Source organism: Siphateles boraxobius, unplaced genomic scaffold, assembly GCF_051911475.1.
Source record: "Siphateles boraxobius isolate OS27281-9 unplaced genomic scaffold, OSU_SipBor_1 13, whole genome shotgun sequence".
Classification (NCBI taxonomy): Eukaryota; Metazoa; Chordata; class Actinopteri; order Cypriniformes; family Leuciscidae; genus Siphateles; species Siphateles boraxobius.
In genome coordinates, this window is record NW_027508733.1 from 7,606,492 (window position 1) to 7,619,231 (window position 12,740).

At 37.4% G+C, this 12,740-nt stretch overlaps 1 protein-coding gene across 1 annotated transcript; it reads right to left on the reverse strand.

The window, feature by feature from the left end:
- Nucleotides 1-3,030: 3,030 nt before the first annotated feature.
- Nucleotides 3,031-7,436, reverse strand: LOC143736362 (uncharacterized). Its single transcript, XM_077227100.1, has 4 exons — nt 7,253-7,436; nt 5,239-5,574; nt 4,655-4,796; nt 3,031-3,085 (listed from the first exon to the last, which is right to left on the reverse strand). The coding sequence occupies exons 1-4, from the start codon at nt 7,434-7,436 to the stop codon at nt 3,031-3,033; spliced, it is 717 nt and encodes a 238-aa protein (XP_077083215.1).
- Between the last annotated feature and the right edge of the window lie 5,304 nt (nt 7,437-12,740).

The window sequence follows — 12,740 nt, forward strand, 5'->3', positions numbered from 1 at the left end:
AAGCAGGTGAAGGCGATTTACTACTAATCAAGGAACCGGCTTTACTGACGAGATGCGCATAACAATATCGTGCGATATATCGCCCAGCCCTACTTTTAAGCTGTGGATTTGAATGTATATTTTTTTTTAATTCTCAAACAATATTGTCTAGGTTTACATCACTCAATATATATATATATATATATATATATATATATATATATATATATATATATATATATATATATATATTACAACTGTGGTTATACAAATGGTAATCAATCCGCAAATAAACCATGGTCATTTCACTTTTACTATAACAAAATCATGGCTAATTGTGGTTAAGCGTAGCTGAGTCATACGGAAAACATACACCACTGCCTCGCCCTCGACTAGGCTACTCAATATAACTGCGTCACTGTTTTAATCGTTGTCAAAACACGAAATTGTAACCTTTGAATGTCTTACAATGGATTGAGCAATATACACCCTGCAAAATGATAATTGCATTTCTGTCGAATATAAAGCGATTAGAGCTGATAAAAAACATCTGCGTCACTTTCAATTTTATCACCGGTCGAGCGGAAGAGAGAAAAATATGGCTGCAGTCGAAATCACATACTTCCCTACTATATAGGTGAACAATAGTATGTGTCAAAAGAAGTATGTCTGAATTCACAGTAGCTACACACTCATACTATATAGAACATAATTTTTTTAGCGGTCGTAAAGTATTTAATAATTCAAAATAAGTACATATGCAAGAGAGTATACATTTCAGCCGAATACATTTCAGCCGATTACAATTTATGCAATATATATATACAATCTTAAACTGCGAAACTGAATAATTCTCTAAATCACAAACTGAAGCGTGTATTCAAGGACTGTTCATCACGGTATAATGCCATATTATAGTTAGATAACATTTTAAACATATCTGGTAGGCGTCGAATCCATGTCTGAATCCGAAATCGCCCTCTAAACCCTCAATCACTATTCCTTATGTAAGTCCACTAATACAGTTCACTTGAAGGAGTGAATGAAAACTAGTGAGTGAACTCGGACAGCCGTTGAGCGAAGATCTGCTGTGCACACGCTATTGCAGTGCATTTTGGGATTGAATGAGTGCACTTTATAACACTCACTGTTTCGGACACCACTACAAATGACTGTACCTTCAAATAATGCCCTATTTGAGGGTATAGGGGGCAAATTCGGATTCAGCCCATGTGTACCAGATGTGGACCGGATCTGGGCCGACACTATGTTGCTGTCACTAGTTAAAGTGAAAATTAGCTGCGGCCTGGACTGTAATGTAGACAAAGTAGTATTTTTCAAGTGCAAAACATATGCAAAATAAGCTACTCATCTATACGTTTCATTTATTTACTTCTGTGCAACAATGTTGTTTGCTCTGTTGGTGGACAAACAGGTTCTGCAGTGTGTGGTTGTTTTCAGTTTGTGTGTCAATAGTTGGTCTGTCTGCATGACTAGCATGCGGTTGAAATTGCGTATAGGCTAAACTGTTTACTTGGCTAATACAAAGATAAAGAAAACAGAAAGAGTCTGAAAATGTTACGCTTAAGAGTTTTTGTCTCCACACAATTATTGTCTCTTACTGAGGTCGTGTTACAGGACTTTGGCACACTAGTACTGCAAACATGGGCACCATGACATTTCTAAATCCTATTGATCTTGTTCAGTATCATTTGCTGAGCTCTTTGAACAGTGGACTCAGCTCTGATAAACATGAGAAAGAAAGAGAGATTTACACAATACAGGACTTTTCTTTTTGTGCAGATGACATTTAAACTGCGGTCAAACATACTGTACTTGCCTGTGTCCTGTTCAAGTGCAGACGATCATTTCCAATCACACAATACAAACACATCAGGAACACACAATCATTTAATTAAATTATATACAATGACACTAAAAAAGCACAGTTTAACATAAAGCTAATGCAGTTTAAACCTAAACAGACAAGAAATGGAGGGAAATAGACAGATAATGATACATTTGCATCTTCCTCTTCACATGAATTTGCACAAATTTGGTAGTAAAAAAACAATCAACATCTCAAATGCTTTACAAAAGATAGAATGTTTTTCTGTTCTATACTTTTGTTACAACTAATTACAAAGAAAAACATTCACTTTCGAACATTTCATCAACGACATTCCATAGTAGCAAACATCTGAAACTATAGAAATGTTAGAGAATATAAGATATAACAATAAATAACAAAAATGGCATTTTGTAGCTGCTTCAATCCACAGTGTCTTTCAGTGGAGTTCAGTAGTTTCCTTCAGATGCTCACTGGCTCGTACGGTTACGAATTACCAGTAAGAGTGCCCATCATTACCACCGGAGGGCACTCCACCACGGACTGGTGTCAATCCCTCATGAAACTACATTTCCCATAACTCTCTGCCTGGACTCATCATCCCTGATTGCATCCACCTGTGTCTCATTACCTTGATTAACTCACCCTATAATAGCCTGGTTTTCACATTCATTCCCTGTGAAGAACGTGTAACCGTACGTTCACACCGCCGCCGACTTGAGCGGCAAAGAAGCTTTGGACGCCCTGTCAAGGACGCTTGTCAAAAAGTACGGGGAAGATTGTTGACGCTTTGGTCGCTCTGACGTAGCAGGGAGTAGTGATGGCGAGATGAAGCTTCATAAAGCATTGAGGCGTTCCATCCAATTGGTTCACTCATGTGCCGAAGCTTCATGGTGCTTCATTTGCTCTATTGTGCCATCAAGTGGACAATAAATGTAAAATGTGCAGTGTGATTATAATGACATTGCATGGTTCCATCGCAAAAAAAGAAGCTTGAATAGATCGCTAACAAACTCGCAAAGTCCCAAGTCCACAAAATGTAAGGGGGAATCCATTGCATTTTGCTGGCCCTTATATTTCAAATAGACCGCAAAAACCGCGAACCACTTCCTGAAGCAGTCATGTGGTACAGGCGGCTCGCGAGGCTTCAAACGTCACCACATACTTCACCGACACAAACCTCGATACGCGCTTCACAGAAATCATCCCGGATTACTCGACACACGCTTCGAAGCCTCGATACGGGAGGACACATCACTAGCAGGGAGAAGAGAATTGTCACAACATGAAATGTCACATGAGATTGGTGTTTTTGCATTCCACTTCAATGCTTTTCTGTTTAACTATGTAAACACGCGCTAGACTGTGTGCTCGAGCTATGTGTCTTTTGCCGCGTCTCGCGCATGTCACAGCATTTTAAAAAACGCGTCATTCAAGTTAAAATAAGTTCAACTTTAAGAACAAAAATGTAAAATATCCCAGCTATTTTATCCCATGCCTCATTCTTTTGTAACTGGTCCCTATAAGCAAACAACGTCATATCATAAATGATAGGAAACCCAGCCACGGCAATTATTAGCTTCTCCTCCATTTTATCTGAACTAATGTTTTGGTAGGAACGAAAGTTTACATTGTGTGTTTCTCCGGAATCAGCCAGCACGGAGGACGTCTATATTCCGATTGGTTGCTGGCTTTTGCCGCTGCTTGCCGCTGAACCGCGTCATAGCTCATTACCATAAAGTTGAGCTACTTTCAACTTTCTGATTGATGCTCAAAACGCCCAAAACGCGAAGCCGATGGATTTGACGCTCCTTGCAGCTGAGAGAAGCCAGCTTCCATTGAAAATGAATGACTTCCGGTAGCTTTGGAAGCTCAAGTCGGCGGCGGTGTGAACGTACAGTTACATTGCATTTCTGAGCGTTTCAGTGTTTGTCCATTTCAATCATCTCTCTCGGTTCACCGGTCTTTTGGATTGTCTTGTTTGTCTGTATTCCTGTGCCCTGTCATTGTTTGGACTGATTACCCTGTGCTTTTGACCAAAGGAATACAGATGAACAGGGAAAAAATACAGAACAGGGAGCACTGAAAGGAACACTGGAACTATTATAGGTTGAGTCCAAGCAGAGAGTTATGGGAAATGTAGTTTCATGAGGGAATGACACTAGTGCGGGGTGGGGTGCCCTCTGCTGGTAATGATGGGCACTCTCACTGGTAATCGTGACACTTACACTCTAGAAATATCTATCTTGGCTTCACAGACAGTTATACATTAATTTAAACAAAACATTTGATAAGTCAAGATCATGTTGATTACATACACATATAATCAATAACCGGACTGATGGCTAAGTTGGATTGTAAAACCTTTCTGAATTTTCAATTTGATGGTGTGATCCTGAAATAACCCAGTCAAAAGGTAGAATACTATGCATGTAAACACTTGAGTCTGATGTATTTTCTCAATCGGATTCAAAAATACAATGTGTACATGTGCAGTGCTGGGATGTGTGTATGTTCAAAAGCTTACGAATTTTATGTCTTATGAACTGGTCAGTGAAGGAGACTCTTGACAGACATTTCAGTGTACTTTTATATCTCATCAAGGCAAAAAGGCAAATAAACTTATAAATATAAAAAAACTCAAACAGAAATAGACAAAAAGATAAGACATAAAAACAGTGATAATCCTGCACTGTTCCTGTCTGGATAATTTTGCATCTGTAAGAATTCCTCCAGTTACACACTGGAAATCCTAAAGCAGCTCTCGGTTTCAATGCCTTTATGGGTTGCTTTGTTTCATTTTGTACAATCAGCTATATATATTACTTGACGTGGCGATAGAAAATCACAGCAGCAGCAGCAGCCACAAACAGAATAACAGCAGCAGCAACACATATTACTCTTTTAACACGTATTCCTTCTCTGCTGTCATTCCTCACAGCTGAAGACGGACCTGAATCTGGAACAGCTAAAGACAGACACACATTATTACAGGAGATCAACTGATAATCAACTCTACCAAAACTGTTGACTGACAATTACAACTTTCTGCTCTGGTAATCAGTTTTACGACACTGATTTAATTAATAAAACGTGCCTTCTGATTTTTATAAATTTTAAGCAGATAAAACAGCATCAAGGACTGTGAGCTCAACAGAAAACAATGTTCACAGGAAAACCAACTGATATTATGCATTTTTTATGTTAATAACAATAGACATGACAAAGACAAAATTGTAAGTCTGTTTTGAAGGTGATAGAGACAATCTCAAATTATATTGTAATGTTGAGACAAATGTCACTTTTTTAAACAGGCCACAATGAAAACATTGACTGGGTCGATGTAAATATATTAAACTATTCTAAAATTGCTCGAGGGAAAATACACTGAATAACTCAATGAGACTCACCAGTGGCAGAAACACTGAAGCTCTTAATGATGCTGAATCTGCTGTTGTTGATCAGTAGTTTATATTCTCCAGAGTCTGTGTTTCTGGTGTTTGTGATGATCAGAGATCCAGTCTGATGATCCAGCTTCAGTCTGTCTCTGAATCTCCCATTACCTTCATTACACTGAACATCTGTACAGATCTTACTCTGATCTCCAGTGATTTCAGTGATGAGAATGTCATTAAAATACCATGTCATAAAATCATTTGTTTTTTTTATTACACCAGGATCTAAAGTGACAGATTCTCCCTCCTCCACAGACTTTCTCTTTTCATCTCGTTCAGCAGCAGAAACACCTGAAACACAAACCAACAGATGCTGGAGGATCTTTGTTTGTGTGTGTGTGTGTGTGTGTGTGTGTGTGTGTGTGTGTGTGTGTGTGTGTGTGTGTGTGTGTGTGTGTGTGTGTGTGTGTGTCTGTGTGTGTGTGTGTGTGTGTGTGTGTGTGTGTGTGTGTGTGTGTGTGTGTGTGTGTGTGTGTGTGTGTGTGTGTGTGTGTGTGTGTGTGTGTGTGTGTGTGTGTTTGGGGCGGTATACATCATGGATAGTCTTGACTCCAAGTCTTTAAAGCAACATGTATCCATGGTTTTGCATTTTACATAGTAATTTCACATCAAATCCTCAATTAAACAGATGATAAATGAGGTTAAAAGGTGATCTGAGACACCATTTGATTCTGTAATCTTCATCAAAATACAACTGCATATTTTTAAATGTAAACTGAGATAACACTAAACATTTCACTTTAACAGCAAATACTGTATGCTTTTACAGTGACTGTATAGATGTAAATTGACAGTCACGATTACGGCTATTTACTAGATGCTCTTCTGTTGTGTTAAAGAATTTCATTGACAACAGTTTTTGCGGTGCTGAGCACAGTAGCCAATCACAAACAAGATCACACCAGCTAACCAGACTCATTTAAACTGCACAGAAGAGTTTTGTCCACTGACTCTCATTATAAACAAAAAAGAATGCACCTAAAAGCTGAAAAAATGCTCTCTGTTGGCAGGATAATGAAACAGGACAACAAAGCACACGTGGATCAAATATTTGTAATGTCCGAGATGCTTTCCTATGGCTGATTTTTAACAGTAGCATAGATTCATTCCAGAAGGAATATAAGTAAATCTGCTGAATACTTGTTTCATGACACACTCCTGAAATTCCAATGATTAGCACAGCAAAGTTACTGTTATGATTTACTGACATATAAATTAGTTTACGGGGTTTTAGGTTTTAATGATTGAATGTTAAAAAAACAACTAATTATTCCTCTTTTCCCAGTCTGTCCATAACACTCTGGAGTGTGTTTTTTCCAAAGCCAACTAGGGTTGATATAGAGTTTAAGAAAAGAAAAGTCAAGACGCAATGGAGGCGTTTCAAGGAGTTCAGAAACAGTGACACTGATATTCCAATAGTTGAAAAGGTCAAGTTGATTTTGCAGGAGGATAAGTGGACTGAAGTAATGGGGAGAGGTAAGGGGAAATGTTTAGGGTGGAAGGGGAGCATGTGAAGTTTGGTTCATTTACAGAACTCTATTACAGTCACCCTTTGGAGGAAATTTGTGCTTTGAGACTTTGCAGACATTTTTCATGCCCAGACAGCAACATTACACACTAAAGACAGTTGAACTTGGAAAAAAAGCAGAATAGGTGTTCTTTAACTCCACCCACTACTGCTCAGAAATTTTACCTTTAATATTAATAGCATATTACCTATATTTACACGTTGCAAGCACAGCATTTCTCACTGTTTTCACTTAGTGTAACAAAAGATGCTAATGTTGCTATTTAAACCTGATTTACACTGACATCATTAACTTTTTTTCTGGTATTTTAATGTGAATTCTAATAATGAATATTATATATATCAGCAAAGGGAATACTCAGTGATGATTTTTGTCACTCTGGCTGTCAATAGTAAAAATGAACACAATATAAAACGAATAAAACATATTTAAGGACTCACCATTGACAGTAACATTGAAGTTCGTGCCACTGTTTCGGCTGTTGAACGATAGCTGATATTCTCCAGAGTGTGTGTTTCTGGTGTTTGTGATGGTCAGAGATCCAGTCTGATGATTCAGCTTCAGTCTGTCTCTGAATCTCTCTTTACACTGTTCATCTGTACAGATCTTAATCTGATCATTCATGATTTCAGCTATACGATCGCTATTAAAATACCATCTAATTCTGTCTTGTTGGTTCATTTCAACACCAGTGTTTAGAGTGACTGAATCTCCCTCCATCACTGACACCCAGTCTTCATCAGCACCAGAAGCTCCTGAAGAAGAAATCAACAGCTCTTTATAAGCCACTTTTGACATATTGGGACAAAATTATACAACAGGAAAGTGCTGTGAAAAAAAGTTTTTCTATAGGTCATAAAGAGTGCAGGTAAAGAAAAATATGACTGGATTCATGTGGTTCAAGACACAGTGTTTTTTTGTTGTTGTTTTTTTACAAGTGAAACACGACTAGAAATACAGATAAAATAGGACTGTAGAACATTCGCCAAAAATGCATGGAACTTAAAAACTCATAAGCTGCCAGGCTTGATCAGTCTGTTTGGCAAAAAATGCAGTAATATGAGATGTTACAGGTAACATGAAAAAAATGTGTAAACATTGTTCATTTACATATAGCCTACTATTGACACTGCTAAAAATACTAAGCTAGATTAAATCGGCAAACATCCTTTTAAACTGTGCACAAGTTAAAGTGTTGGCATTTAGTATTTTTTAAAGCTACATGCCATGTGTGTAATGGAGGGAAGCACATTTTGATGACCGTGTCAGGACATGTGCGGGAGGAAACAAGCTTTTGTCATTTACTATGTGTTTGCCCGTCAGAACTAGGAATTTAAAATGAAATCTACAAGTTTTGTGATAAAGTTTGGAACTAGCTTGTCTTGTTTAAATCTCACGTGTCAGAAACAACCCTACAACACATCTAAGTGACAAGATGGTCATTTGTAACTTCACACATGTGAAGGTGATAGAGATGATCTTAATTATAATGTAATACTAACTCAAAACAACTTAAAAATATTTGAACTGTTTTCTGAAATTGCAATGGAAAATGTATTGAATGATTAAATGAAACTCACCAGTGACAGAAACACTGAAGCTCCTAATGATACTGAATCTGCTGTTGTTGATCAGTAGTTTATATTCTCCAGAGTCTGTGTTTCTGGTGTTTGTGATGGTCAGAGATCCAGTCTGATGATCCAGCTTTAGTCTGTCTCTGAATCTCCCGTCAAGAACATCACACTGTTCATCTGTACAGATCTTACTCTGATCTCCAGTGATTTCAGCAATGAGAATATCATTAAAATACCACATTGTCACATCATTTGGGTTTGTTACTACACCAGAATCTAAAGTGACAGATTCTCCCTCCTTTCTCTTCATTTGATCTAGTTCAGTAGCACGAACACCTGAAACATAAACCAACATGAGACAATAAAAAAACTCATCAACGGAAATGATTTCGTTTTAAATCAAACTGAACGGTTGCACTCCCACAGCAATTGTTTTTAAAGACATAATATATACTGTACTTGAATTAATTTATCTTGAATGTCTCTGCAATAAAAAACAAGGATGCAATTCAAAACTTAACTGGCTTTTAAACACCCACTAAACGACTCACCACGAACAGTGACATTAAAGAGTTTTTCTGTGCTGCGGCTGTTGATCAGTAGTTTATATTCTCCAGAGTCTGTGTTTCTGGTGTTTGTGATGGTCAGAGATCCAGTCTGATGATCCAGCTTCAGTCTGTCTCTGAATCTCTCTTTACACTGATCATCTGTACAGATCTTACTCTGATCTCCAGTGATTTCAGCGATGCGACTGTCCTGAAAATACCATTTAATTCGTTCTTGTTCGGCTTTTATAAATCCAGTGTTTAGAGTGACTGAATCTCCCTCTATCACTGACACATCTTTATCAACATCATACGAACCTAGAGAAGAAATGAACAGTTCATTAGCCTATATGTCACTTCTGAGATAGGCTAATGGGACAAAGTGCTATGAAAATGTTTTGAAAAATGATCAATACATTTGTCTGTATTCATAATGTAACATGCAAACAAACAGCAGAAGAACATCATTGATTCACATTCACTCCTAAAACAAACATAATCTCATGCAACTTAAAATCATAGGCTACAAGCAATCCTGATTCATATCCTCACACATACTATATTTGTGCATTAATAAACTAAATAAACTTTAAACTTAACTTTAAATAAACTAAAATTGTGCATGAGTACGCTAGTCCAGTATGGGGTGGACTACCAAAAGGTCTCTCTGATGAGTTGGAAAGGGTCCAAAAACGTAGCTGTCGGATAATAGGTGTTCCAACTTCTTCTCTCCCATCACTGAGTGAGAGGCGTGATGAGGCCACTATACGTACTTTTACAAAACTACTCAAGGACAGTTCATCACCGCTGCATTGTTTCCTGTCTGTGGCTCCAACACCTACTTACCTACTACGGCAGCGTAGAGAACTTATTGTGCCCAGGAGTAAATCAAAAAGACATGAACTTTCTTTTATTCCACGTGCTCTTAAACTGTTTTATAAATAACTTGCAGGTCCTGCTTGTATGAAGCCTGATGTATTTCAGGTTTTTGTATGCATCTGTTTTACCCCTCCTGTTTGTTTCTTCTATTTTATTTATTTATTTTTTTAATTTTTTTTAATTAGGTATATACGGTTGTCTTGAGTATGTGTTCTGTTTGATACATTTCAGGGTTTTGTCCTTCAATATCCTGCCTTGTCAAACTCTTAAATAAACTAACTAACTAACTAACTAATATATTCAAGAGAACATTGTAGATTTAGATCTATGATGAATAGGCCTATCTCTTAACATTGCTGCCTATAAACTTTAAACTAAACTACGACCGTTTAAACGCTGTAATTTTTGTCTGTGCACAAAACATAACTGTCTAATACTACAACAAAGTCATCCTAAACAGTTAAGAAATAATACATTTCTGTCAAGTGATTTACAGTGTTAATAACGTATGAAAATGGTGCATGACAAGCGCTATTTGTTTATTGTTTACTATAAGAGAAAGTGAATTCTTACCAGGAACGATGAATACAATCAATGTGAGCAAAACAAAGCCATTCATTTTCACCACTTTTCCACTGAAATGAATGCGGATTCTCTATAAATAAAAGCGTTTTTAGTACTCTTGAGGACGGCGCCCAAGTGAAAGTTATTTAAATTGGTGTGACGCCGAGTAACCAAAGCGTAGGTCAGAAACATCACAGTAAAGCACGCTCGCTTCATTGGTGTTTCGTCATGAAAGCCTTTGCGATTGTATGAGGATTACTAGGTGATTCTCGTTTATTAGTGCGCTGTCAGTGGCTGGTTTGAGATGCGCCTCGTCTCGAAATGTGGCCGAGAGTAGGCGGTGAGGGGAGGAAAAGTATACAGTATCAGATAAGGCGGATATAACGTGCTTCATGTAATTCGAGCTCTGCTGCTTTCATATGAAAAGACATTCTAATTACATTTGTTAATCAAAGGGTTTTCCATCCATTTTTAGTTGGTGCGGTCAAAAACCGCCAGTTACAGTTGATTAGATAGACTATTATTTTTTTAAGTTCCCAAATACACCTGTGACCTCATTTGATCAGCATATTTACACTACAGGACTTGAGGCCCAATTCCGATTTGTTGACTATATTTGATTTTTTTTTTTTTTGGACTATCTTACATCTTCTTTTAAAAGTGACCCATGTCCAATATTTGAATTTACATTATAGGTGCACGACTAAACGATTTTTGACTTTCACAGTTTGTGTAAATCTATTTAGAGTTCAGAGTATTTGTTTTTTCACACATTTCTAGTACACTTATCTGGTTATGTTTTATTAATACAGTGTATGCTTTTTTCTTGATATACCCCGAAAGAGTGGAAGTGAAATGTGACAACATGCTCCATAGGTGGGGACACTGTAACATGACCAAAAACAGCTTAAAATGCTATCTGATCTAATAAAAAAATATATACAAGTCAAACTAAAATATTTTGTCAAAAAAAAAATATACAATTATTAACTTTTTCATATAAATAATGGCATTTTTTAATAATTAAAAATAAAATAATTTTTGAGTTTGACAATGATGCTATACAACAGTTCAAAACATAATATTAATTAAGAATTTCTGAACATTGACTCCCAGTCTTTATTCACCTTTTTCTCATGTATTCTCAATAGAATTCATAAAAAATATAGAATAGAATAGCATAGTTCTAATATGGGGCACATTGTAACGCAGTGTGACAACATGCCCCGCCTGCACAACTGGGATTGAAATCTGGCTAGTGTCTTCAGCTAGTTAGCGAAGCATTAAAGAACCATATCAACTGTTAAATACCATATTGGAGATGAAAATAATATCAGATTTGTCTAATTTAAAATAAACGCCAGAAATAGAGATGAAAAATTAACATAAGTAAGAAATTTACTTTTGCTATAGTTAAATAAATGTTCAATGACATCTTCCAAAGATTTCTGGCGCAATTTTTTCTTCATATATTGTTGATATGGCAACTAGTAAATACACAAAATTTGTGCCCCGCTCTCCCCTACACTTAGGGAGTGTTCACACTTGCAAGATTGGCTTGGTTTGGACAGATTAAAACAAACTCTGGTGATTGCTCTGTTAGTGCGGTTCATTTAAATAAATGTGAATGCTGCCGCAGAGTTCGCTTCCAAATGAACTCTGGTGTGGTTTGAATGATATATGAACGCAACATAGACCAAAGACATGTAAACAAACTAATATTCGACCCAAAAAAGGACAGAATACCTGTTTTTTTTTTTCAAATCATAGTGACGATTTTGCTAATCACAGTCTCAGTCTCAGATTCCTCATGCTATTTTGACTCCTTAATACATTTTATAAGCTCTTCACAAGTTCTCAGCTCATCAAAATACTATAATATGTAGGCTGCTATGCACAGACAAAAAGCCCCTTTAGCCTGTTGTGAAATATGTGATAAAACAAGCCAGGTTGTGAACATTTACCCTATGCCTTTAAGTTTAGTATCTTTAAATTGTCAATGTGAACGCTAAGCGGACCAGTACTAAATGTTTTCTTTTTTTGTCCAAATGGCCCGTTCGACCAATCGGCTCCGCCTTGGCTCCTTGCCCCCTCGGCTCCAACTGGGACATTCGTTCTTATGGATCAACTGAGCTCCCTTGTTCCTTCGACTGCTCTTGGTCAGTCGTTGGTCTGCCTATACCACAGACTTACTGGCCTTTGGCTACGCCTCATCCCTCTGCCTCTCTGGTTCTGTCGAGCTCCCCCTTTCCTTCAACCCCACGTTGGTCCTCGGCCCCAACAGCTCTGCCTCACTCCTCCATCCCCCTGACTCCATCTCTGCCTCTCGTCGCCACGGCTCCATCTTTTCCAATTTTTCCATCTCC

Coding starts and splice junctions, on each gene's coding strand:
- LOC143736362 (XM_077227100.1), bottom strand. CDS start 7,436: ATGAATGATCAGATTAAGATCTGTACAGATGAACAGTGTAAAGAGAGA. Junction 4,797..5,238: donor CTTCAGTGTTTCTGCCACTG/GTGAGTCTCATT, acceptor GTCTGTCTTTAG/CTGTTCCAGATTCAGGTCCG. Junction 3,086..4,654: donor ATTTTCTATCGCCACGTCAA/GTAATATATATA, acceptor TCTCCCTGCTAG/TGATGTGTCCTCCCGTATCG.